The following is a 27,803-nucleotide window of genomic DNA, read 5'->3' as shown; positions in this document are numbered from 1 at the left end:
TCAGCTGTGGGTTACAGGGTTAATCATTCTTTTCATTACCTTTTCTTTTTCAAAAGTCATTAAAATCAATTTAATAATATTATGAGCAATCTTACCAATGTTTGTGTGCCAAGTTTTTATGGTTAGAAAAGGATACTATGTCGATGAAAATTAGCATAAATTAATTGATAATGTTGATTGAAGAAACTGAAACATGCTACAAAAGTCACTAATCCAGTAAATTGTTGTCAACACGTCACGTCGTTTTGCTACGCTTTTAGTCTCAAGATTACGCCATGCTTCATTATTAGTATTTGTTAGTTCAATGTGTGAACTCGAAGGTTCGAACCACTGCTCTAATCGCGTTGCCACCAATAGCATCTTGTATTGTAAGTTAGTTCTTATTGGTCTTTCCCTCTAAGCTGCAGCCTTTTTCCCCTTCCCAGCATCAATATACGCGTGTACAGACTGGAAATCTGTCAGATCGAAGCCAGTGATTATATTCGGAAGAGCCATAGTAAAATACTGTTCTGAGAATATTTCACTTTCGCATATTTTACAAACAAAATGAATCATCATATTAAGAAATGAAAGTCAAGTCAACATATTTCGTAATTGCATCAATCTGTGCAATTTGTTGTAGCCATGATTTTTCACCTTTCTCTTTTGTCAGCAAAATGAAAAGAAACTTTGAATATTGACTTTACCTAGGGTTGTTGTGCAGCAACAAATCTTGAGTCTTCTCTATTGCGCTTGTCCATCAATTCTCCGGGGTTGAGACGTCACATCGTTCCTTGAGTAGTGTCGCTTCCTGTAAAAACAGAAAGAATAGTTTTAAACACAAGATGAAGGCTGTCAGTGTTACCAACAAGCAACACAATTATATAAAAGTAGTAGCTGCTTTCAAATTCCTCGGTGTAACTATCAATTCGTTTTTGATGTCAGCCATCTTTCTAATCAGCTTATCTCATTTCTGGCTGCGTCTACTCCGCAATACAATTTGTGGGGTGCAGCAGATCAGTACCTGATAAACAGAATATTTTACAGGAACGAATTACAAGAACCATTTTCAAAATTAAACCTCGCGACTCCAGTACCCTTCGTTCAAAGTAAGTACAATTTGGACAGTTCCCTCCATAATATTGTCGAGTGTGCCCAGTACGTGTATAACTGCAAAGATTTATTTAAAAGCAAAATTCTGACTATCATGCATATGACACTCCAAATAAAAATGCCATCACTGTCTTCAAACACATTACGCAACTTTTTGAGTAATCTATTTACCTCTCTTCCAAAAATTTTAATTTTCTTCCAGCCAACATTGACGACCAAAAGTCAAATTTTACTTTTGAAATTCACTAAAACACTAGCTTGTAAATAACTACGAATACATGCGAAAAGATGTGCAGACTAATGACTGAATATTGCTGCCCCTGCTCCAATACACTTTTGTTTTTATTTTTATTTATTTATTTTTTATTTATTTTATTGGGTTATTTTACGACGCTGTATCAACATCTAGGTTATTTAGCGTCTGAATGAAATGAAGGTGATAATGCCGGTGAAATGAGTCCTGGGTCCAGCACCGAAAGTTACCCAGCATTTTCTCGTATTGGGTTGAGGGAAAACCCCGGAGAAAACCTCAACCAGGTAACTTGCCCCGACCGGGATTCGAACCCGGGCCACCTGGTTTCGCAGCCAGACGTGCTGACCGTTACTCCACTTTTGTTATTGGTACTGAGTTCACGTAGGTTTCCTTCAGACCTATATATTAATATGTAACGTCGAGTACCAAACTCCAGTTCTCATTAACACTCTGTAAAATCCCTTATTAGGTGAAACAACTGTTATACTGCAAGGCACTTTCATTTTTCTCAATAGTGTTATTTAAGTTTTTAATACGCTTAGTTAAGAAACAACCTTATATTAAAGTGTCTCACTACATCTTTGAAGACAAAACTAAACTTCCTAAAAACAAATGAATGACACCTATCGAGAAATAACAAACGGTTATCACACATGAAAATGTTAGCGTCCAAAAAGAAACTATGTATTTAAATTGAAAATGATTTATAAAATTTTTTTTTTTTATTATTAAGATCGGCCAAAAATAGTATGCAATACATGTGTTAAGTGCATAACAGAATCTCTGAAATAGAGAAGACTCGACTTCGTCTCGTCTTCTCGATTCTGTTGCAATGCATTTACCACGCTTGTATCGCAACATACAGAGCGAGACAGCCAGAGCTGAACAGGCGTCAGCTGAAAGTCGTATGCGCAGTAACTGCTTCGCCATCGCAGCGATCAGATCTTTTGCTCGCGTACGTTTCGTGTTTAGTTAAGGCTGGTCTCCACTATTAAACATTTAACAACAACATGGTAAATATTAAATTGTTTACCGTTAACATCCCAACATGTTTGTCCACACTGTTAAACATGGCAAACTAGACTTTCTTTGCGTAGTCCACCATAAACACTCTATGAGATTTTAATGTAGACAATGTTTTATTTTCAAACCTTGGGCAATGGGCTCAGATGATGATTCGGCTTTTGTAATGTGGGGTGGGCATTGTCTGGAATAGTCGAACCTCGCTAATAGATAATGAGGCCAAGGAATCCATAGTGAGCAATTAGTGCCTGCCTGAAATTCTGACTTAACTTACTCATTTAATAACAATATATGAAAATACAAACTGAAGCCAGGTTATAAGTCTTCAGCATTAATAGGCTATGGGCTTAGGGCGCTAAATAAATTACAATGAAGGTTAACAAAATCTGGAAATAGTACTTCATATAACTCTTACAACCCTTTGGAGAGAATGTCCTAATAAAATCCTGTAAAGTTATAAGCTCTTAATATTAATAGGCTATGGGCTTAGGGCGCTAAATAACAAATTACAATCAAGATTAACAAAATCTGGAAATAGTACTTCATATAATTCTTACAACCCTTTGGAGAGAATGTCCTAATAAAATCCTGTAAAGTTATAAGCTCTTAATATTAATAGGCTATGGGCTTAGGGCGCTAAATAACAAATTACAATCAAGATTAACAAAATCTGGAAATAGTACTTCATATAATTCTTACAACCCTTTGGAGAGAATGTCCTAATAAAATCCTGTAAAGTTATAAGCTCTTAATATTAATAGGCTATGGGCTTAGGGCGCTAAATAACAAATTACAATCAAGATTAACAAAATCTGGAAATAGTACTTCATATAATTCTTACAACCCTTTGGAGAGAATGTCCTAATAAAATCCTGTAAAGTTATAAGCTCTTAATATTAATAGGCTATGGGCTTAGGGCGCTAAATAACAAATTACAATCAAGATTAACAAAATCTGGAAATAGTACTTCATATAATTCTTACAACCCTTTGGAGAGAATGTCCTAATAAAATCCTGTAAAGTTATAAGCTCTTAATATTAATAGGCTATGGGCTTAGGGCGCTAAATAACAAATTACAATCAAGATTAACAAAATCTGGAAATAGTACTTCATATAATTCTTACAACCCTTTGGAGAGAATGTCCTAATAAAATCCTGTAAAGTTATAAGCTCTTAATATTAATAGGCTATGGGCTTAGGGCGCTAAATAACAAATTACAATCAAGATTAACAAAATCTGGAAATAGTACTTCATATAATTCTTACAACCCTTTGGAGAGAATGTCCTAATAAAATCCTGTAAAGTTATAAGCTCTTAATATTAATAGGCTATGGGCTTAGGGCGCTAAATAACAAATTACAATCAAGATTAACAAAATCTGGAAATAGTACTTCATATAATTCTTACAACCCTTTGGAGAGAATGTCCTAATAAAATCCTGTAAAGTTATAAGCTCTTAATATTAATAGGCTATGGGCTTAGGGCGCTAAATAACAAATTACAATCAAGATTAACAAAATCTGGAAATAGTACTTCATATAATTCTTACAACCCTTTGGAGAGAATGTCCTAATAAAATCCTGTAAAGTTATAAGCTCTTAATATTAATAGGCTATGGGCTTAGGGCGCTAAATAACAAATTACAATCAAGATTAACAAAATCTGGAAATAGTACTTCATATAATTCTTACAACCCTTTGGAGAGAATGTCCTAATAAAATCCTGTAAAGTTATAAGCTCTTAATATTAATAGGCTATGGGCTTAGGGCGCTAAATAACAAATTACAATCAAGATTAACAAAATCTGGAAATAGTACTTCATATATTTCTTACAACCCTTTGGAGAGAATGTCCTAATAAAATCCTGTAAAGTTATAAGCTCTTAATATTAATAGGCTATGGGCTTAGGGCGCTAAATAACAAATTACAATCAAGATTAACAAAATCTGGAAATAGTACTTCATATAATTCTTACAACCCTTTGGAGAGAATGTCCTAATAAAATCCTGTAAAGTTATAAGCTCTTAATATTAATAGGCTATGGGCTTAGGGCGCTAAATAACAAATTACAATCAAGATTAACAAAATCTGGAAATAGTACTTCATATAACTCTTACAACCCTTTGGAGAGAATGTCCTAACAAAATCCTGTAAAGTTATAACCCCTCAATATTAATAGGCTATGCGCTTAGGGCGCTAACCAACCAAGATTAACAAAATCTGGAAATAGTATTTCATATAACTCTTACAACCCTTTGGAGAGAGTGCCCTAACAAAATCCTGTAAAGTTATAACCCCTCAATATTAATAGGCTATGCTCTTAGGGCGCTAAATAACAAATTACAATCAAGATTAACAAAATCTGAAAATAGTACTTCATATAACTCTTACAATCCTTTGGAGAGAGTGCCCTAACAAAATCCTGTAAAGTTATAACCCCTCAATATTAATAGGCTATGCGCTTAGGTCGCTTACCAACCAAGATTAACAAAATCTGGAAATAGTACTTCATATAACTCTTACAATCCTTTGGAGAGAGTGCCCTAACAAAATCCTGTAAAGTTATAACCCCTCAATATTAATAGGCTATGCGCTTAGGTCGCTTACCAACCAAGATTAACAAAATCTGGAAATAGTACTTCATATAACTCTTACAACCCTTTGAAGAGAATGCCCTAACAAAATCCTGTAAAACCCATACTTGCAATCTCAACAAATTAACACAATTACCCTAGACACAACTCTGAATAAATAAGAAGGTAACCATAAAAGATAAACTACGCTACGCAGTGCAAAGCTAACACTTTAAAAAGGCAACCCGACTTAACCAGACTAGCGCAGGAGTCCCGATAATGGAGAGAACCCGACTGCGAATTCACAAATACGCCATAAAAATGAGCTTGGCGTCGTCCACTCAAGTAGACGTTCATGCGTTGGGGTCACACAGACTAGTCACCCCCTGATTGACTAATCGGCTGTAATTTGCTAGGAGACGTCGCTGCATATAGACTACGGTTAAACGAAGTATTTTCCCTGGACCAAACATAAGATGCGTTCCTCGTTTCACCTTATATGAATAAGTGTCGGGGAAAGTGTCTTAATTTAGGTTATAATTCAGAACTTGTTCAATATTTAAGAAGATGTTTAGGATTAATGTAAAACTGGCCTATGTGCAAAGACGTCTCCTAGCAAATGACCCAATTAACTCCTTGGCTTACAGATCTCACGGCGAATATTCGACAATCAACCACACGGAAGGCTGAATATTCTCACGGAGTTTGGTGACGTGCAATACAGACGCCGCGAGCGTCGATCGCCCGATGTAATCAGACGCTAGGCGCCGAGACGAGTGCAACTAACCTCCGTAGGTAACCGCAACCAGTCAGCGGCGAAGTCCTCTACCCATCGTAGTACTCGCGTTCCAGAGACTAGCAGACAAGTCCTCTCACTTACCGTCTGTACCCCCGGGAGCTAACAACTCGGAAGTAAGGAGCCATTATTTTACGAATCAGCCAATCAAACGGCAGCTCTCAGAGAAAAAAAAGAGAAAAAACAAATGATAGGTAGAAAAAAGGAAATAAACGCACCCTATTAAGAAAAAAGAGAAATAAAAAGAAAGGAAACACGACGCTCTCTGATAACATATGACAGAACTACCAGCAAATAATGTAAGAGTATATTTGAAGTACAAAACTGTGGGAAAGATGTCGGGGGAAGGCAAAATAATAAAAGTGGTGTACATACCACAGTCATTGCCTCTATTGCGTGTTACAAGGCCTTGAATGAGAATGTGGTGCGGCAATATCTTAGTAAAAGACACAATGCAGAAGACATTCTAAACGAGCTTAAATTTGAAGATCGATTTGGATTCAAAAACTTGCTGAGAATGTCAGAACACGATTTTAATATAGTGCTGCAAAAATACTTCCTGTTACAATCAGAGAAAGACAATTTATGAGCAGCCATTTCATCTGAAAAAAATTACTGCGCGATTGATTATCATAGGACCTACTACATGATAGATGTTAAAGGAACGGGTAATATCGTATAATTATTCTTTCCGAAGTTTTACGAACGTAAACATACATCACCAAATACGACAATTACTGACGTCAACATAGCATTATCGTTTAGCGTACGACGAGAAAATTCCCTATTGTATTTCCGAGAACAATTAAATAATAATACTCCTGTTCTCTAAAACAGTCGGCCTTCGTTTTATCTCTGTATTCTTTTGCAGACACATCCCACAAACAAGGCCTTTCCATCAGTGCATTAATTTTATTCTAACGTATTTTCTTTCGTCCACTCCATTACTTCGAATAACTTACAGCCAACACAATGAACCAATGATAGTATAAAAATGATCACGATACGCACCACAAAATCGGAAGTTTGTTGTTGCTATGGAAACTGTACGAACTTTGCCGAACTGTACCGACGTGCACGAGCAAATGAGTTGACATGTTTTCCATTGCTGCTGAGCGGCAAGAGGATGTACAAGAAATAATTCAAATTAATGCTACCAGGCAAACCTTTGTAAACTATTTTAACTCATTACTGTAGTAATATTTAAATGATACATGTACTGTATGTATTTTCAAACAGATTTTAAAGTGGAACGATATACTGGCACTAGCCTAAATTATGCAAGAATTTCGCAATAAAAATGTAAGAGCCTTTTTTTTGTTGCGTATTTCCTTGCCTCTTTCTTTATTGAATCGTGCTTCTGGCGAAGCTGTTGTGCATTTCTGTAGGCAGTTGTCGGAGCATTAAATAACATAGCGATAGACTCCCACGCTCTTACTTTGGATTAGAGGTTATGGCATCAGTCTTTTTGTTTTCTAGCACGTTCTGATAATCATTCACCATCTCAATTAGCTCAAGTGTATCTTCTATAATATAGTTTTGATTTACTCTTTTAATAATAAACTCCGTGGACAAAATAGTGATAATAATATGTTCACAGAAATATTTAAACAATTACTGCACTTCATAAACAAAACACTATCTAAAGTAATGCCAACCTCTGTTCCAATTCGGCTAAATATGGAATAGGTAACCTTGGAATAAACGAACGTCATACAACACGGTAATCCATAGGCAATTCCACGAATAGCTACTCCAAGAATTAGTCCACGATCGTACAACTGGGCCTGAGTTAACATGTTGAGTCAATTGAGACTTGACGAGCCTTACTTAGTTACGTAAACACGTTTACACAGTGAAGGTGCAGCTGTAGTATACCGTACAGTAGTGTGTCCATTATGAAATATAAATCCGTGGCGCTACAGCCCGTGAAGGGCCTGGACCGACCAGCCAGCTGCTGGCCTCACGCCCACATGCCGAAGCAGAGGTGGACGATCATCCAACCAGAATAGAGGTATCGTGTGGTTAGCACGATGATCCCCCCAGCCGTTATAGCTGGTATTCGCTACCTATCGTAGCTCCCCAAGTGCATCACGATGCTGGGTGGGCAACGGTCCCATACACTGGCCGAAATTTCATGAGAAAATTTCTTCCCCCATGAGGACTCGAACCAACGCACATTCCGTAACGCGAGTCCTAGGCAGGATGCCTTAGACCGCGACGCCACGGCGCGGGGCATTATGAAATATAGCCATGGATATATATATATATATATATATATATATATATATATATATATATATCCATGATACAGCCATAGTCTAGTATATACAGTCACGAAGCTCAATATATAGTAAATATGCATCCATAGGTAGTTGCTAACCACTAGGATCGATAATATCGACTGATTACAGACAATGCGAAATAGTACCGGGACAGTCAATTGTTCCTAGCACCCTCACAACTCAAGCTTCGTGACTGTATATACTAGACTGTGATATAGCCTTGAACAACAAGTGTTAATCTACAACTTTGTGAAATACGAATCTTGGAGAACAGCTGTAACAAACTTCTATAGCAATGATTTACAATTTAGTAGTCCACACCTGTGGAGTAACGGTTAGCGCGTCTGGCCGCGAAGCCAGGTGGCCGGGTTCGATTCCCGGTCGGGGCAAGTTACCTGGTTGAGGTTTATCCGGGGTTTTCCCTCAACCCAATATGAGCAAATGCTGGGTAACTTTCAGTGCTGGACCCCGGACTCATTTCACCGGCATTATCGCCTTCATCTCATTAAGATGTTGGTAAAGCGTCGTAAAATAACCTACTAAAATATAAAAATAAATACAATTTAGTGAAGAAATTTCGTACAACTGGATCAGTATTGGATAAGAAACGAACATGAGTGAAGCGTGTTCTCTCTGAGGAGCTGTTAGATGAAATTGGCCACCGACTAGAGAGAAGTCCTACGACATCACCCCGCCGTGTAGCTCAGCAGGTAGGGGTGTCACAGTCTTCAGTCATAAGAGGTACGAAACAATTAAAATTAAAACCTTACAAAATTCGTGTAGTTCTGAGGTTAACGGAACCCGAGCAGACTTAGATTTTGCATGTGGTTACAACAGTCAGTGTATAATGGACTACTTGACCCCACCTTAATTTTTTTATGACGAACTATGGTTCCACCTCAGTGGTTAAAAGTAAAGCTTACGCGAATAATCCACATTCACTCGAGGAACTGAAACAAAATATCCGGCACGAAATTCGAGCCGTTTCAGAGAACAAACTGTGGCGAGATGCTGAACATGTCTTCAGGAGATGTGCAGCCTGCCAGATATCACAAGGACGTCATTTGAACATGACTTACGAATTCGGTAAGTACATCGCTACGCAATACTATAGTCGGAGGTAGCGATTTTGGCAGATGACCGCAATGACATCCAGTAGGCGAGCCAATGTTTTGTGAGAACTGCAAGAATGAATTGCGATAAGGCTGTCTGCCGTTGTTTATATGTTCACACTCGCCTCTTGTATCGTCATTATTAATTAATAAACACTCCACGGTACATTCCGATTCATGAGAATGCCGTAAATGACTTTCATTCGCCTCCTGCATTTTCTAAATTAAGGGGAAGAAAGCATTGCATAACCAGAACCAAGAAATTAATGCAAATGTTCATTACTTCATGAAGCGACAGGCGAAAAATAGATATGAGTTGTGCGGAATTATCTTCATTAATAACAAACTTTCATGAAGTACGAGTATAAGTTGCGGAAGCGACAGGAATCGACACGTTGGATAAATAACCGAAAGAATAGGTATGCTGAAATAAGGAAACACGTAATTCGATAATCTACGAGATTCGATCAGATACTGTGGATTGAGTCTCGGCGTAGCTCAGTGGTTAGAGATCCTAGTGCGTGTAACTGGGAGTCACGAGTTCGATACCCGGCCCCGGAGCGAATTTTCTCAATTAATAACCTGTGGTAATTCGATAAACCAAGCAAGAAACCTCATGTTCCAAAAGTCTTAATGGAAGCAGATGAATATGAGAGCTTAATTTAATGATTTAAATCTCGCGTAGCATGTGTTTACAAGGAATGATAATAGGTCACGAGAAAAGCCGTCGATTCGTTTCTTGTGTTTTTCAGTCTGAGCCTGATAGTTGTCGAGCTTGATGGATGAATTTTTTATACCGTAATAATTCGTATACCTGTCGCATCTCGCCGTTAACCGATTTAAATCTTTATTTATTAAGACGCTCCCATTTTCAACTACGTAACGCAAAAAAATGTTTAATTTTTTCACTATCTTCATAGTATATGTCAGCAATTTCGCTTCTTTTCCAATAACAAACAGAGTCCTTTTTCTTTGTGGCCAACTTCTGAAAAGAAGGGCCAGGATTTAAATTATCCTTTTCGTTTTTTGACTCGCAGACTTCAGCACCACAAAGAAAGGGATGGATGAAAATTTGGTAATTTTTGGGGGAATTTTTTTTTTTTAAGGAAATGAATCTATGCCGACTACTTAGACCTTGCACTTTGACGAAGTTTTAGAATCCTACGGCGGTTGTGTCATTAATTGTACTATCTTAAAAGACAGCGACCATGAAGTTTAAAATACATGCAAACTTTTAAACTATTTTCCCCCTACTTCTCTGCATTCATGTTGCTAAGAATTTCGCAATTTTTACGCTAGGAAGCTGATATTTTTACTGCATGTTCTTTAAAGTATACTTAACAAAGTTATGCTCACACTTTTTCAAAAAAGAAAATAATTTTTGAATAAAAATAAATTGCCTGTTTGTATTATGTAAATTATATAAATTTGAATATCAATAGCTTTATTTTTTTCTCCTACTTTAACAAGGTAAAACTAAAAATGTGAGAACGTAGCAAAGTTATTGTAAAAAAATCAGACAGCTTAAAATTTGGGAGTGGGCAAGAAATTTAGAAAATATTCAAATTATTATTATTATTATTACTATTACTATTACTATTACTACTACTACTACTACTACTACTATTATTATTTTAATTGCTGTAGCTTATTTATCGGACGTCAAAATCTTAATTATTATTTTTTTGTAAAGTCATTAATGGTGATATTGATTGTGAATCTTTTCTAAGCAATATCAGTCTTCGTATTCCAGCTAAGAGTTTAAGATTTCATATTTTTTTTTTATTATAGAAATTCTAAATCTCTCTCTCCGGTCTGCAAGTATAAAATATGCTAATTTGCATGGATTTGGACCTATTTAATGCGTAGTATATACTTTTTGAGTTTTATGTCAGTTATTATTTTATGCCTTTTGTTTAGATGGTATTTTAAAAATCGGAAAATATTTAATTAAGATTGTAGAGAGTAACCTTCATTTTAAATGTTACGGCTCTACGTCGGCTTTTTGAAAATACTTGAGTGAATTTTTTTAACCGTCAACTCCTTTCTCTCTCCTCTCTGCTCCTTTGGGGGATAAAAAAATCCTCTAAAGTTATTTGAATGCAGTACCTGAAGTTGAATTTTTTTACATTCCTTATACATTTTAGAAACAATTTTAAGAGATGAGGTGAATAGTCTAACTCAATTTTATAAAGGAGCTTTTGTTTTAAATTTAAGGGTTGAATGTATGCTGGTTCAAAAAATAAACCAGTATATTTTAATCATTATTACCTCCCATTTTCTTGCTTAATGTTCGTACTTCGCAAAACTGAGTCTTATCTCCAAGATAAAAAGTCATAGTTAATTGTAGATAGCCTAATGGTTTTCAAACTCTATTATATAATAATAATAATAATAATAATAATAATAATAATAATAATAATAATAATAATAAACAGTAGTGAGAAATTTAAAACACACTTTACAGCTACAGAACTTCAGAATAAAGAGGCGAATAATATGACGTAGAAAGCATAATCCATTGAATTCATGAAAATATTCATCTCCTAAATCCATTTCAGCCCTTAAACTTAACTTTATCCTAGTAAACAAATGTCTCATTAGTTCCTAGGCTAATTGTAACACTAATTAATTGAGGCAGCTACGAAGTTCGTCTTCGCGTATCTCACTATGCGCCGTAAATTACGACTAAAATGTCCCAAGTTGTGATTCCGAATGCAAATTCTGCCTACAAAAATCGGATGTAACAGTGAAGTTGAAGTGACATTCCTGAACACGAAATACAAACCCAACTTACTACGCAAATAGCCACATAAAGCACAAATAAAACAAACAACTGCCAACATAATTATGTAAGATAAATATTTTGCTATGATTAACCCAGTAATATACATTATTTTAAAGTAATATAAACATTAATATACCTGAGAGTTGTCCTTTCTCGTCTATACATCTTCATGGCAGAGGATGACCACCATCTTTGTATTCATTCACATTGGAACGTTTTTAAAACAAGATTTAAATCTGATATACTGTACAAGGAATTACACAACTATACATATACACGTTTGTTAGAAATACAGAAACGAATTAGATTGTCATCAATCTCGCGAAACATTAACCGATTCCGCAAAAATAATAAAATATTACAACCGGACGCTCTATTGCCCTCACTGTGACAACCATATTGTCATACTAAATATGACGTACTTCAACAGCCAATCAGATTTCGGCATTATTTCTTACTTTCTGTAGAACTTGAGGAGAAGGGATTGAAGATATAAAAAATAGTGACAGGGTGATCAGAAAATTGGTCAACGAGTGCAGAGAGTACAGAAGAACATACCGGTTTTAGTTAAAACAGTCCCGCCCTCTTAGAGCCCCGGACAACAATTAATGGACGCCTGCGAATAATAATAATAATAATAATAATAATAATAATAATAATAATAATAATAATAATCTATACTAATAATAAATCTGTAAGCGAAATTTTTCTGGTAATTTTCGCTTTTCCAAAAATAATTGGTGTTAACATGTATAATTAACCATCCTGAAACCGAAAATCGCTTTTTTGACATTTTTGTTTGTATTTCTGTCTGTCTGTCTGTCTGTCTGTCTGGATGTTTGTTACCTTTTCACGCGATAATGGCTGAACCGATTTATATTAAAATTGGAATATAAATTAAGTTCGTCGTAACTTAGATTTTAGGCTATATGGCATTCAAAATACTTTATTTAAAAGGGAGGTTATAAGGGGGCCTGAATTAAATAAATCGAAATATCTCGCTTATTATTGATTTTTATGAAAAATATTACATAACAAAAATTTCTTCAAAAATAATTTCGGATAAGTTTCATTCTATACAAAATTTTGATACGCCTGATATTTAATGAGATAAATGAGTTTTAAAATTACAATAACGCCATCTAAGGCGCTGTTCTGAAATAAAAACAAATGACTTCGTCTATAAGGGGCCTTGGACAACAACAATCGAAAGCTATGAAACATAGCCTAAGAGAATGTTTCTGTGTTTGTATGAAGTAATATCGGAAGCTAATTAATTGTTCAATTATTATTTCACCATTGGAAAGTGTGGTTTCTCTAGATGGACATAATTCTACAATGTTACTACAGTAACTTCTGAAACATATGGCAAGTAATATAAAGTTCACACATTAAAACTAAATGATATGTCAATCTTCATTAAACTATGATTGCATGTAATAACAAATAAGAAACATGTTAAAGGAATTGTCATTGCACCAAATAAGTATCTCTGGACCAAAATGATCGCATTTTAATTATGTAAATACAATTTAAATTAAGTAACATATTAAACGATTTATCCCTCTATCAAACACGAATGTTCCCTGGATCAAACGTCCTATTTTAATTATGTAATTACTTTATATTTATTTCTAATAGGTGCAGCGGAGCGCACGGGTACGGCTAATAATAATAACAATGATGATAATAATAATTTAAAAAAATTGTATGAAAATTTAAACATTCGAATATTTTGAGTGTAATAAATACATTATTAAATTGCTGTCTTTCAAAGTTTCTCATTGCTATATTCTACAGACGCCCACACTAGAATAATGTGAGGAAAATGGGGGTCTCATCTAGGGTAGCCAGATTATGCGTCTTCTTCATATTCTTACGTTTTTTACTTTTAATTGTGTATTGCGTAATTTTAGAGATTACACTGTTTTCTCGCAATATAATTATTTTCAACGTTGAGTCTACTATACCTATACTGTATATTGTAGAGATGTATTTTTTTTATAAACCTACGAAGTTTGTGATCACATGCAAGAAATAAGTGTTGTGTGGACTTAATAAAGTTTGAATTACAAGTATTTTCCTATTTCAATCAGTCATGCAGAAAATTTATCCTGGAGAATAAAAATAATGTATTACTTCAGACCGCCAAATCATCTCTTAAATATGAGTAATATCAGCAATGCTTCATGATTTTCTAGGCATGAATGGTTTCATTACACTGAGATATAGGCCTACTGCAAATATACAGGCTAACATAAGGTTCTGTAAATGTACTATTTTATAAATAAATAGAGTTGGGAATCGTAATGCATCTTTTGACTAAGGATTAACAGAAACCTACACACAGGGTTTAACATGATTAGTCAGTCCGTTGATTATAGAACAGTTTTTTTGTATATACAGTATCTATATATATATATATATATATATATATATATATATATATATATATATGTAGATTGTCTTTATTACTTTATAGTAACGAGGAAAAGATTATGCAGCGACAACTGGATTTATCTCGAAAACTGTGTGCCGGGAATTGGTCCCTTTTCTTACGCATGCACACATACTGTCTAGACTACTGCAGTTCCATAAAAGTGGTTATATGTGCATTGTTTTTGGAGGTAACTGTCCATCCGAGTCCACTAGGATAATCAGGAATGTATGTTTACTCTTATGTCTCACCCATCTCAGCTTGCGACGAAGATAACAACCGACCTTGCTGCTATGAGTAACTCGCTCTGGAGTTCTGATTAACAAAATCCATCTCAGTTGGGAGAGCGTTGGTACGTTTAACCAAAGGTCCCGGGTTCGATACCCGGCCCCGAAACAATTTTTCCCTCGAAATTATTCAAATTAACTTTACAGGGAGTTATACCTGGAAGATTGATTTGCATAATACACGTCACTGTTCGTTAACAGAAAACCACAATTTAAGTCACACAGAGTTAGTGTGCACTCAACGTTGGTTGCTTGACAGTTGTCAGCCCACTTTGAGGTCTGTGGATATAGAGGGAAAAATTGGATCGGTGTCGGGTAGAGTTCCCGGGTAGCTCAGTTGGGAGAGCGTTGGTACGTTTAAGCAAAGGTCCCGGGTTCGATACCCGGCCCCGGAACAATTTTTCCCTCGAAATTATTCAAATTAACTTTACAGGGAGTTATACCTGGAAGATTGATTTGCATAATACACGTCACTGTACGTAACAGAAAACCGCAATTTACGTCACACAGAGTTAGTGTGCACTCAATGTTGGTTGGTTGACAGTTGTCAGCCCACTTTGAGGTCTGTGGATATAGAGGGGAAAATTGGATCGGTGTTGGGTAGAGTTCCCGGGTAGCTCAGTTGGGAGAGCGTTGGTACGTTTAAGCGTTTAAGCAAAGGTCCCGGATTCGATACCCGGCCCCGGAACAATTTTTCCCTCGAAATTATTCAAATTAACTTTACAGGGAGTTATACCTGGAAGATTGATTTGCTAAATCCATCTGCCTAATCGATGGCGCCCGCTATAACCGCAAAAGCGTGGAACGAATCCTCGGCATATGGCAGCGTCGTTACAGACGCGGCTAGGAGTCCAGCCCTGGCTAGTTCACCCTGTAGGCTACTATATTATTATTTCCTTTTGAATACAAGCTGTATTGGATGAACACATGGACATGCAGAGAATTAGGGCAAAATTAACTAAATTTAATCAATTGTTCAGCTCACTGGAAGCAGATGAGGCCGAATTAGTATCAGATTTATTGTTGGACCTCCTTAACCACTCCTTTCACTGGCTACTGCACGAGTATGAGAAATCTGAAGGTATGGCAGTTATAAACTTCTAACTCAACTTGAACCGGAAGATAAAAGGCCAACCAAGAATCTTGGAGAAATGCGTACGTCTATGTGGCAGGTATGGAAATGGAAGATGACTTTTGAATACGATTTTTATTCAACGCATCTCACTTAATATTCGAGCATTAATATTAGACTGACCAGATTTTTTATGGTCCAGCAGGGGACATCGACAATTTCAAGAAAAACCACAAACGCTTACGTAGTCACTCTCCGTTGAAATGTTGTAGGAAATACATGCAACAGTAGATACAGTGATAGAACCTTGCACATTAAATTTGTAGAGTATCTTAATTTTCTGAACTAAATGCATAAACGCACGTAACCCCTATACATAATTACAGCCACTAAGAATTCAATTTCAGTACTGACGCATGCATGGAAGTCTTTCACATAGTACTATAGTCTACATACTGAACTCTAACATACACATTTACAAGTTCTTGTTTGAAGAATGTAACTTTTTAAGGATCTGTTCATTCCCATACATCACCATATTAAGTTCTTACATAAGAAATGAAAGTTTATTTTCAGTTGTAACAAAGCTTTAACTGTTTCAACTTTCATTCTTGACTTTTCATCATTCCAGATTGAGTTGTTTGTGGAGAAAAGTCTTTCATCCGATGAATTACTGCCTGGAAGACACATGATTAATGACACTATTTTGAGAAGATTTTGAAATGGAATATAATTTTTTTTATGTTGAAAAAACATCACACTACTTTGCACCTGTTGGTTGTTAACAAAATTTCTCATTTTTTGAACTAACTTACTTAAAAAATAACTCTGCGGCAGTTTTAACGCTGCCGTGCAACGCGAATGCCAAGAAGATCAAAGACAAAGATGCTATATTCTTCTGTCTCATACTAAGAACCGTTCAGAAAATTTCGTATTAAGTCCACCAGTGGACTTATTTCTTTATCTTTCACGCTGTGAAGTCTGATGGTTCCAAGTCGTCATATTTGTAAACTGTGAAATCAGTACTTAAAAATGGTTTTGTGTAGTGTTTTGAAAACTTGTCTGGTTTACGAGTAATTTAGTTTTTCGTCATTCGTGTAAAAAAATTGTATGTTGGACGTAATACGATTTGAAACGATGCTCCTCAAAAATGCATGAATCACAACAGTTCCATCACGATACTTAAATATTTACATGTAAAATGTTTATTGAAACAAAATCAAAGTTTCTGGGGACAAAATTAGTTTCCGGGAACAAAAATGGGGACATTAGCTCCCTGGGGACAGCAACTCAAAACCGGCGACTGTCCCGGAAATCGGGAACATCTGGTCAGCGTAATTAATATGATTGTAGAGCTTCAACAAGTCGGAACGACGAATGTAAAGGCTTAATGCTACTATATTACTTTAATATGTGTTACATTATTGACCCTCGATTTCTATTTATGTGGATGAAGTTCTCATCAGGACAACAGACAAAACAAACTCTGGCATTCAATTGAAGAGAGTGATTCAGTCCGTAGGGCGGTGCATTAAAAAACTAACCCAGTCTTTTCACAAAAATGGCCTGAACGCGTTTTGGGATCACAATCTTCAATTGCTGAAATGTTTACACGAATAAACTTTGGTATTCAGTTGCTACAGGTCCACACCTGTGGAGTAACGGCCAGCGCGTCTGGCTGCGAAACCAGGTGGCCCGCGTTCGAATCCCGGTCGGGGCAAGTTACCTGGTTGAGGTTTTTTCCGGGGTTTTCCCTCAACCCAATATGAGCAAATGCTGGGTAACTTTCAGTGCTGGACCCCGGACTCATTTCACCGGCATTATCACCTTCATTTCATTCAGACGCTAAATAACCTAGATGTTGATACAGCGTCGTAAAATGACCCCAAAAAAAAGTTGCTACAGTATGTTCAGCAAGAGAAATTAATTTTACGCTGAACTGAAGGCTCAGTCGTTGTTGAACCTCAGTTAGTGAACTGCACTTGCTTGTGCCTGACGTCTGAGAACAAAAATATCCCTTGCTACATTACATGTTAGGACTATGTGGTATTGCAGTAGGCAACTTTTACAATAACGTGTTGACTCATTCGATTATCGTTTAAAATCAGTTTGTCATTACCTTTTTTAAAAAACTGAACAGGGGCCAAAGTTCTGCAGTAACGTGAAGTAGCTACTTCAAATCTCATTATGTTCAAACAATTTAATTTTGTATTAACACGATGAAGTTATTATGTCTGTAGTGAGTCAGGTGTTGGGGTGATTTGGAGCTTGTGTCAAGTCATTTTTGTGATCTAATAATAATAATAATAATAATAATAATAATAATAATAATAATAATAATAATAATAATTGCGACGATGATGGTGCCGGTTGCTGTCTTTAAGTGTATTTGCCATATAAAATATCCTGTGGTGTTCTATCGGTCACCTTGCTGAGGCGAGGGCAATGGATTTTCAGTGACTGGCAAGGCTTCCTCCGGGAGGAACTAAAACTGGGAAGCCCTTGTTGTAGGTTAATTCTCTCGGATAGCGAGCTTCAGACATCTCTGGCCGCACTCACCATCTGCAGTGCAGCACCTCCAGCACCAGCACCCCCGCGGCCGCCATCACGCCGTACACGAGCACGAGGAGCGCCGGGTAGCAGTCGGCGATGCCCACGCTCACGAACACGGAGCCCGCGCTCTCGCACTTCGGCTTCTTCTGGTAGAAGCGCTCGTTCTCGCGGTGCTGCAGGCCGCGCTCCTTCACCTTGCGGAAGCTGCAAGGAAAACAATTCCATATAACGCGGAAGTACACAAACGAAAATAGAGCCCTTCACAGGATTCTACCACTCAAATTTCTTGATGACAAAGGAAGCATGTGGCATTATACGTTTATTAATACACAATTTCTTGTAAGAAACAGACATGGCGAAAGAGTTGATTGCAATCTATCGATAGAACGGCATTTTTATTATTATTGTTATTGTTATCCAGCGACACACTAGACTTAGGATCTTGTTCGCCTAGCTCTCACGTACGGCAGCGAAGCCTGGACCATCAAAAAGGCTGACGATAGGAGACCGACAACAGTCGAAATGCGATTTATGACAAGAACTGCTGGCTACTCCCTCCTTGACCATAACAGAAATGAGGACATGATTAAAGAATTAAAAGTAGATTCAATTACCCAGTACATAGAACAATACAGACTGCACTGGAAGGAACAAGTTGCCAGGATGCCCCCCAACCGCTTGCCAAAACCGATCTTACGCTGTACTCCAAAAGGCCGAAGGAAATTTGGAAGACCTAAAATGCGCTGGATACAGATGTCCAATTTAAATGTGAATTTTCGTTAATAGTAAAATATTGTTATAAGTAATTACGATTTTCGAAAAATCTGTTTTATGTCAGTTGTTTGAAAATCGATTTGATGAACTTAATTAAATCGGACATTCATAAATTGTCTCCGTGGTCTGTTGGTCAGCATGCTAGCGAGCAGCGCGGGAGGTTCCGGGTTCGATTCCCGGGCTCGGCTCTCGGTGAATTTTTCTTGAAGAAGAAGAATTCCCTGGGTGTCTAGAGTCTGGAAATTTGTATGAATGTTAGTGTGATTGTGAGTGTGCCGGGTTAATATCAATTAACCAATCATCACAAATATACATTAAATGCTGTCTCTGGGCAGCAACCTGAACACACGTTTCAGCGTCACATTGTTGACAAGTAACTCCATCTGTTAGCACAACCATAAAGCATCTAATAGATGCTATAGAGTTACCAACAACAGAAAAAAAAATAAATAAATAAATTGTCAGATATAATTATTTTTGGAATGAATATAAAACTGATGCATCTTTTTATTTTGTGAGGGTAGCTAATTTAATTTATAAAATAAAATGCAGATAGTCTTAATTAATGGTTGTGTTTCGCGTAAATCCATATTCACTTCAAAGAATGTGGACGGAAATGTCAACGAAAACCAAAGGAAAGTAGAATTAAATCTAACTAGGCAGAAGTGCGCAGATTTGTTGCGCATCAGACTCACGCGACAGTCAGCACTTCCGCGAAGGGCGTGGTCTTGCTGACGCCGACCCAGGGCTCCACGATCTCTATGAGGAAGTTGATGGTCTCCAGGCCGCACTTCTCCTCCTCCAGGAACGTGTCCGAGATCACCTCGTAGCCGGGCCCCAGCTCCACGTGGAAGGCGAACAGGCCCTTCTGCACCCTCTTCAGGCCTTCTTCCAAACTCATGAAGTGGTCTGGACCACCTGGCGGACTCACTTTCTTCGTGTAGATGGCTCGACGGATCGAGTCTGTGGCTGCCTGGAACGTCACACACGAAACGCTGCTCAGAAGATTATGTATGATGACGTCATTAGTTGTGGGAAGTAACATGATCCATCCACTGTGAGGAAGGAGTAACACTTTGGTTCAGCTTGTCCTGTTTACTCCTCAACCAACCCTCACGACACTGATCTCATTGTATCCAACACGGAGGCCTATGTACGCAACCATTAGAACCTGCTGTCGTTTACAATGCACAGAATTACGTGAGTTCCGGGAAAACAATATGGATTTATTTTATTATCTAGAGATCCGACACATCTGGAGGCAGTTTTAACTATTCGTTACTTTATAATTGAGGGGATTTATGTAACTGAGGCGTAGGTCTTGAGAAAATAAGGATTGAGCGTTTTAGTTCGATATCCTGTTTAACATTTTCCCACAATATTAACACATTCCGCATTGTATAACCATATTTAGCCACAACAATACAGTAGGAGACATCTGTGCGTGGTATTTTGAAAGCAAAATCTGTTTGATTGTGGACGAACTAACGACAAGTCTTGTAACTTATTTTCATTTGTTTTGCAAACTTCTTCTAAAAATACCCTCTGAATAACTTGAATAAGGTAACAAACAATGTTAAGATTAAGAGTATCGCAAGAGCGTTTATTTGATTTAGTACTGCTGTAATGATAGTCTTACAAATAGTTTCTAAATAATTATATTCTTGGTTTCTTTCCGTATAATCTTACTAAAACAAGTCATCTGGTGGGTATTGAACGAACTGAGTTCTGCTCAGACTGAGTTCATTTCTAAGCAAATTTCTCCTCTATGTTCAAATATTTCAAATTCGGTGTTTTATAATTTTGAGTCACAGGCAAATAGCCACACCTGCTGACGAGCCCAACACCAATATTGTAAACAAATTGCAATTTAAGACAATATTTCGTCTATTCAGTTAGGATGGAAATGCGTTACGATTTCATCATTGGATTGAAAAACGACAAAGATGAACAAGATCAGTGAAATGGAACGTGTTATTACCGGGAAGTAATGTCTGTTGTACACGACGTCCTCCACGCCCAGAGCGAGGCCGCTGTCCAGCAGGTCCTTCAGGGTGCGGATGGTGTCCGTGGAGGACTGCAGCAGGGCCACGATGCACGCCGAGTAGGCGGTGTACAGGAATATCACCGCGGTGAACAGAAGGAACATGATGATCCTGCCCGGGATGCTGTATGCTTCCAGCGTTGTGCCTGCGGTCATAACTTCCATTAATGTCCTACCTGCTTATGAGATTATTATCTTTATTATTATTATTATTATTATTATTATTATTATTATTATTATTATTATTTAAATCATGTCTGCTCAAGTTCTCAACAAATCCAGACACCAGACAAAACCACGACTTTCTCCATATCCACAACCAATCTATTGGGTTGGTGCATAAGTTCGTAGCGTTTTTGTTTCTCGTGTTGGTACTCCGGTTGCTATGGGTTTATTTATTGATTGTCGTTTTTTATTTGAAGTTCAATTGAGTTGACATATTGAAGTTTTCATTTTTGCAGATAGCGCTAGAAAATGAAGTGTCGCGTGGAGAAAGTGGAACATTTTCAACATATTCTTCTTTTTAAGTTCAATAGAGGTACGAAAACATCGGAGGCGGAAAGAAACATTTGCAATGTATGTATATGGAGACAATGCTATCGGAGAGAGCACGGCAAGAAAATGGTTTTCTCTTTTTAAGGAGGATCTTTTTGTCATTAGTGACACTCCACGTTCAGGAAGACTTTCGGGTTTGATGAAGACCGTTTAAACATATTGATCCACAATGATCCACGTTAGTGTACCCGAGAACTGGCAAATGTGATGAACTGTGACCATTTGATCATCGTGCGACATTAAATTTTATTGCCACCAACTGAAACGTCTTGCACACGCAATCCAAGAAGAACGACCAACAAAACCGCGTGAAGTGATGCTACTCCACGATAACGCCCATCCGTACTTTGCTAACCTGACACAAAACACTATCCAGGAGTTGGGTTGGGAAGTCATTCCGCACACATCTGGTCTTGTGCCCTCAGATTTTCACCTTTTCCGCTCTCTATCGAACAACCTTCATCCTTTCCGGATGAAAATGCGCTCCGAACATGGCTTGACGACTTCTTTAATTCAAAGCCACGCGATTTCTACTGGGGAGGAATTGAAAAAGTACTCCAGTACAGATGTGTGCAGATAGATTGTGCCGGAAGTAGACTAATAGAACACGTTGTATCGATCGGCGGCCATTAAGTCTTAGTCTGATTATTAATTTACTTCATTATTGTTATATATCTTTCGCCACTCATGCCTTTGTTAATTCATGTTAGTCATCTCATTGTATATATTTGTAATTCTTTTACATATTCAGTAAATTGTATATTGTTTAATGTGCAGTATTAATTATTCGTACGCTTCCACTGCGCAACCCGACCAAATCCAATTCATCTTTAACATCTGATTAGTACCCGCCCAACGTCCCGACGTTGCAACGGCTATTATTTCCTCTCGCGGACAATATACTCAGCGTATAGGAAATTAGAAGTACGGACACTTCGCGTCGGTACCTTTGATGTAACAGGACTGATTTCAGTGACCTTCAAACCAGCTTGAACGTGAGATTCTGCTTTTTCCCTAAAGGTGGCGCTGACATCACACCAGTTAGCAGTCGACACAGCGGAATATAACACACATACAATTAATATATCTAGATATATTATGTACTCAAAATAAATTGGGCCGATGAAATAATAAATCCGCCATTATCTATAATGTCTAGACTCTAGAGTTCCTTTATAATGAGACTTGAGATGTTCACCCCATCAACAATTAAAATATGCAATGATTTGATAGAGCTGAAAATGGAAAAACAAAACTCCTATTAGAAGTAAAACCATATGTCTATATATTGTATACAAATATTAAACGAATTTGATACATAATTTTATAATGTATTTTATTATTTCATAATATAATTTACTATATATAAAACATAAAAAATTATTATAACTAGTTTATCACTGAGAAATAAGGAGAAGCTGTTAACTTGAATTTATTTGAAGCAAAGCGTTACAGGATTATGCTATAGGGTAGGCGATGTTTGGATCCCGTGTCTCAGCCCTTATAGGCCCTACTCAATTATTATCGATTACACTAACCTCTAGCGCTTGAAAGTGGAACTAAACGCCAGCAAAACAGGAAAATTCGCTCAGTGTCCATTCTATGGTATACCTGCATAAGGAACGAAGTGCCCGACGTACCTTGCTGGCACACGGCTCCCAGGGATAATAACGTGACGTCACTTCCAGTTACTCGGTCGCTCTCTCCTTTTGAACTGCGGAATTCCCACTGGAAGGCGAAGTACATGATGCAGCCGGTGAGGGCGACGAGGCCAGCGCTAGCCAGCCACACGGACCGGCTGAACGGCAGCGTGAAGATGTTCTCCACGAACGACAGCGGCGGCTGCCGGAAGATGAAGGCGTTCCTGCGAACGTCAAGAAATAATAGCAAGGTCAAATTATACAGGGTAAAATGTTTCAGTGTTATTGACAGTGAAAACTGTCATCTGCCGCCTATCTAGTTCATATGCCTAATATGACCCAAGCAGCTGAGGACTGTTAATGGTAAGATCTCTACTTCGAGACGTTTATCTTAAGTCTTCTATTTTTCTTTCTTTCTTTTCGTTTTCATTTCCCTGATAAAATCAACTGGCAACTATTCGTCCTCAACACGAGTGGTTGTTAAGTGGCAATGCCATGACGTAGACCACTATGTTCCTTTGAATGTCAATGTCAACACAGTATTTCTAATGTTGAGATCCATCGCCCACAGTAAGAGTTCGTCTATAATAAATTACAACGATCATTTTACGAAAATACAGAGAAATATCTCGGTAAAAAGATACAAAGATAAATGACGACAGAAACTGCCTCGAACTTCGGATTATTCCAGCACTTGAACTGTGAACTACGAGAACTCCTTCTTAAATGTAAGACCGAAAGTGCAGACAGACAAAAACTGGACTATACTTCGGTTTACATCATCAGCTTATATTGGTGAGCCCGAAAGCGCGTTAGCTAGCACTGAGGATTTACCATAAGAAGACGTGCTGAAATCTTACTTGGTGACCGAGGTGGAGGCGATGTACCGCACCAGGGGCAGTCTCTGCTTCGTCACAAACATCCCCGTAGTCCCAATATCGGCTTGTCCTCTCTGCAGGTAACCCGTCAGACCACTCCAGTTGCCGGAGCTGTCAGGGTAACCCCAGGTGTTCACTATGGTCATATCCACACTGCAGGCACAGGCAAGAGTCTCAACAACTTTAAGAGTATCATGGTATAGTAATAATAATAATAATAATAATAATAATAATAATAATAATAATAAAAATAATAATAATAATATCCAGATGTGATCCGTCGTACCGTTTGAATTGCATACACAGTTCTTTACAAAATGCACTCTATGGCCTGCTGGAATACATTATTGTCATATTGAAGAGTCCCGGCAGGTTAGTGACGTCTTCATTTTCTTTTCCTCGGAGTCTGGAATCTCACAGTCTTCACAGTCATTGTTCGAGCAGCTTTCTTCTAAATTTATGACATTATGGCATTATTATTATTATTATTATTATTATTATTATTATTATTATTATTATTATTATTAGAGCAGCTGGCTACGGACTGAAAGGTCCGGGGTTCGATCCCAGGTGGTGACAGGATTTTTTCTCGTTGCCAAACTTTCAGAACAGCCCCAAGGTTCACTCAGCCTCCTATAAAATTGAGTACCGGTCTTTCCCGGGGGTAAAAGGCGGTCAGAGCGTGGTGCCGACCACACCACCTCATTCTAGTGCCGAGGTCATGGAAAGCATGGGGCTCTACCTCCATGCCCCCCAAGTGCCTTCATGGCATGTTACGGGGATACCTTTACCTTTACCTTATATTTTATTATTATTATTACAGTAATTATTTGATTACTAATAAATTATTCAAAACAATCAAGTAAATATTGCTACAGTCAACTGTCATCATTGCACTTGAAGTGTCGTTCTCATAAGTCTGTGTAGGATCTTTATCTCAAATAGAAAATATTAATACGATGCACAATTTTTAGTGAAGTCTATGTAATCATGTATTTCAATAAATGTGTGGGTGACAGTAATACTAAATTTCATGCTTACTTCACTATAATACGTTGTAATAAGATAAAGTTTGAATGGGCCGTCAATATTTTTCTGTTATTTGTAGAAATAACAGATAAGCATTGACGGCCCATTCAAACTTTATCTTATTGTAGCTTGCTTATCGGACAAACTGCCAACAAAATGAAAAAAATAATACGTTGTGCTGAGTAAGTGGTGGAGAGGTGACGTCACATTTCCACAAAATGGCTACTCCACTGTAGAAGACAGTGTGTTTCCTGGTTCATAGACAGAATATCTTATACACAGGTCCAACGACATTTCAGGACTGAGTATGAAAAGGAACAACCATCAAGACCAATGATCCGTGAATGTACAGAAAGGTTATGTAAAACTGATAGTGTCCTGCAACAAAGAGCGCCAGACGAACAAGCATGAGTGAAGAGGATGTTGAACATCTTCGTGAAGCAGCCACACAGTTGAACGAAGTGCAGCTATGTAGGCCATCACGATCACCCGACATAAGCCCTCTCAACTTCATTGTGTACGGAACACAAGTTCTCAATATTCCTAAGACAAAGAATTACTGCAGTTAAGACATAGATCAGGATCTCGATATCTTACGGACAACGAAGGTGGCAGTGAGGTAGTAAACAAAGCTTTGAGAGACTCCCTTTAAGTGAAAAACACAGAACTGTGATACCTCTCTCCATTGTTTCGTAAGAGTTCAAGTTGTAAAGATGGTTTGTGGACATCATTTAGAATAAAAAGCATAATCTGGTAGCCTACTAAAAACGCCACATGCCTTAGTATTGGCAGATTCCCAGAAACGACAACATTACAGGTACGGTGAGTAATGCTATCTCTTCTTAACCCAAAACTTTGACTTTAAAATGTAAGATTTTTTAAGTCAGGCCTATTACCAGTGGCGCAGCGGCGATTCCTCTATATGAGCACAGGAGCACGTGAACACCTTAAAAACCAACAATAATCATACATATTACTGTATTAATATTATTACAGGTACATATATTACTTTCCAATGTACAATGACGTTCCTACATTTTTTGTCTCGAGAGAATGTCCCGTTCGTGTGTTGTGTGTCTTTAAATCTCCATTGAACAGGTTGACAGTAGCTCGGACAATTTTTCTCTAGCAGGGTGGAATAGCCTGAGGCGAGAATATTTTCTGGTTTGTTACAATGGTTGCAATAGCTCTGGCTCGCACAAGTCTTAACGTGCTAGTGACAGAGAAAGAGAGATGCTCCATCTTTCTTGGGTCTGGCATCGTGTTCCTTTCTCCTTCTTTCCTCGTTTTCTCTCTTTACTCTTTCTTTTCAAAATACCGTTACGCACGGGGGCTGATTCTGTTGTCTTTTGTTCAGCAAATTAAGGAAAATACAAGCTGTATTGGTGCATATTGAAAGTTGAAACAGTAATAATTGAAGTTTGGAGACGGACGTGTGTGAAATTGTGAGTGTATTAAATGAAAAGAGAATTAAAACATTCCTCCGTAACACCATGACAGAAAACCGATTAAGTACATTGACTATGTTGGGGGGGGGGGGACTTGTTAACAACATTAGAAACTTCAGTAATAGTTATTGATGAGTTTGCATCGCTCAAAACTAGGCGAATGGAGTTTTTCTACAAATAAATCCAGATCTTCAACACCATCTACAACAGCAGTGAAGGTGAGTCCTATGAATTAGTTTTACTCTACCCTTGTTTAATGGTTTTAATTTTGGTTTTATATGCGTAGATTTGGTGCATGCATATTAGAACTCGTTTATCTCTGTCTGTGACTCAGCAATACGAGAATATATGTGTGTTCATTATTCATATTTTTTTGTGAACACCCATCCAAGAAAGGCACGAGCCGCCACTGCTGTGGCGAGTAACGCTCGTACCTGGCGTTGAGTATGTCCACGACGTGGTGGAAGAGCGCGTCGTTCACCTTGGTGATGGTGTCGATGTGCTTGTTGACGGTGTTGCTGAGGTGCTGCAGCGTGTCGTTGTCCGTCACCTGCGAGCACAGTTCAAATAATGTACATTTCTCATTAAACTCGTTGTCTGCAGATGGGCCAGCATTCCACTCACCACCATCACGGCCTTCAAGAGCGCCTTGTGCAGGTTGGTCCTCCTGACGGATGCGATGAGGGGCGCAGTCGCCGTGAAGCCGCGGCTCTCGTTCCAGAACCCCAGCACGTTCTTCACCAAGCCCTCGCCCACCCCTCGCTTGTACACCTCCAGAACTAGGAAGCTGGACCCGGAGACTCGCCTTGCCAGCGTGACATCACTGTCCAGCAGCAGGCCCAGGCCGTCCAGCTCGTCTGTCACGGTGTCGTTGTCCAGGAGCAGCCAACGGAACCAATGGCGGAACATTCCTAACCTGTCTGCCTGTGGAACAGATACACCAGCTGTTCGGTTTTATTTGCCATTTTCATTTTATCATTATTGCGCTCTGTGATACTGAATCGTGATCACCGGATGACTTTTCTACAGCTCAGGAGGGAGTCAAATCTTTCGTCCAATGTTCTCACTTTTATTCTTATGAAATGCGTCCTAAGGTTAACATATTGTTAGACTATAAGTAGGGCTGGCATTTTCCGTACCTCAACACAGAATTATAGTTACG

At 37.9% G+C, this 27,803-nt stretch overlaps 1 protein-coding gene across 1 annotated transcript; it reads right to left on the bottom strand.

Moving 5' to 3' along the window:
* Nucleotides 1-596: 596 nt before the first annotated feature.
* Nucleotides 597-27,581, bottom strand: LOC138711281 (ionotropic receptor 75a-like). The gene is made up of 8 exons (XM_069842711.1): nt 27,266-27,581; nt 27,076-27,191; nt 24,147-24,317; nt 23,287-23,510; nt 21,029-21,237; nt 19,743-20,020; nt 18,280-18,477; nt 597-790 (listed from the first exon to the last, which is right to left on the bottom strand). Exons 1-8 carry the CDS (start codon nt 27,548-27,550, stop codon nt 724-726), a joined length of 1,548 nt encoding a protein of 515 aa, XP_069698812.1. The 5' UTR covers nt 27,551-27,581; the 3' UTR covers nt 597-723.
* Nucleotides 27,582-27,803: the final 222 nt, after the last annotated feature.

The sequence above is a fragment of the Periplaneta americana genome, chromosome 12 (genome assembly GCF_040183065.1).
Source record: "Periplaneta americana isolate PAMFEO1 chromosome 12, P.americana_PAMFEO1_priV1, whole genome shotgun sequence".
Lineage (NCBI taxonomy): Eukaryota > Metazoa > Arthropoda > Insecta > Blattodea > Blattidae > Periplaneta > Periplaneta americana.
The sequence above is the reverse complement of the archived record's forward strand: the minus strand, read 5'-3'. Positions and strand labels throughout refer to the sequence as shown.

Bases quoted from the DNA above. Each gene is read 5' to 3' on its own strand.
- LOC138711281 (XM_069842711.1), bottom strand. From the start codon at position 27,550: ATGTTCCGCCATTGGTTCCGTTGGCTGCTCCTGGACAACGACACCGTG. The intron at 18,478-19,742 runs GTGAGTCTGATG...TTTTCCTTGCAG, and splicing joins GCGGAAGTGCTGACTGTCGC to CTTCCGCAAGGTGAAGGAGC. The intron at 791-18,279 runs GTGAGTGCGGCC...CTGTTTTTACAG, and splicing joins GAGGTGCTGCACTGCAGATG to GAAGCGACACTACTCAAGGA.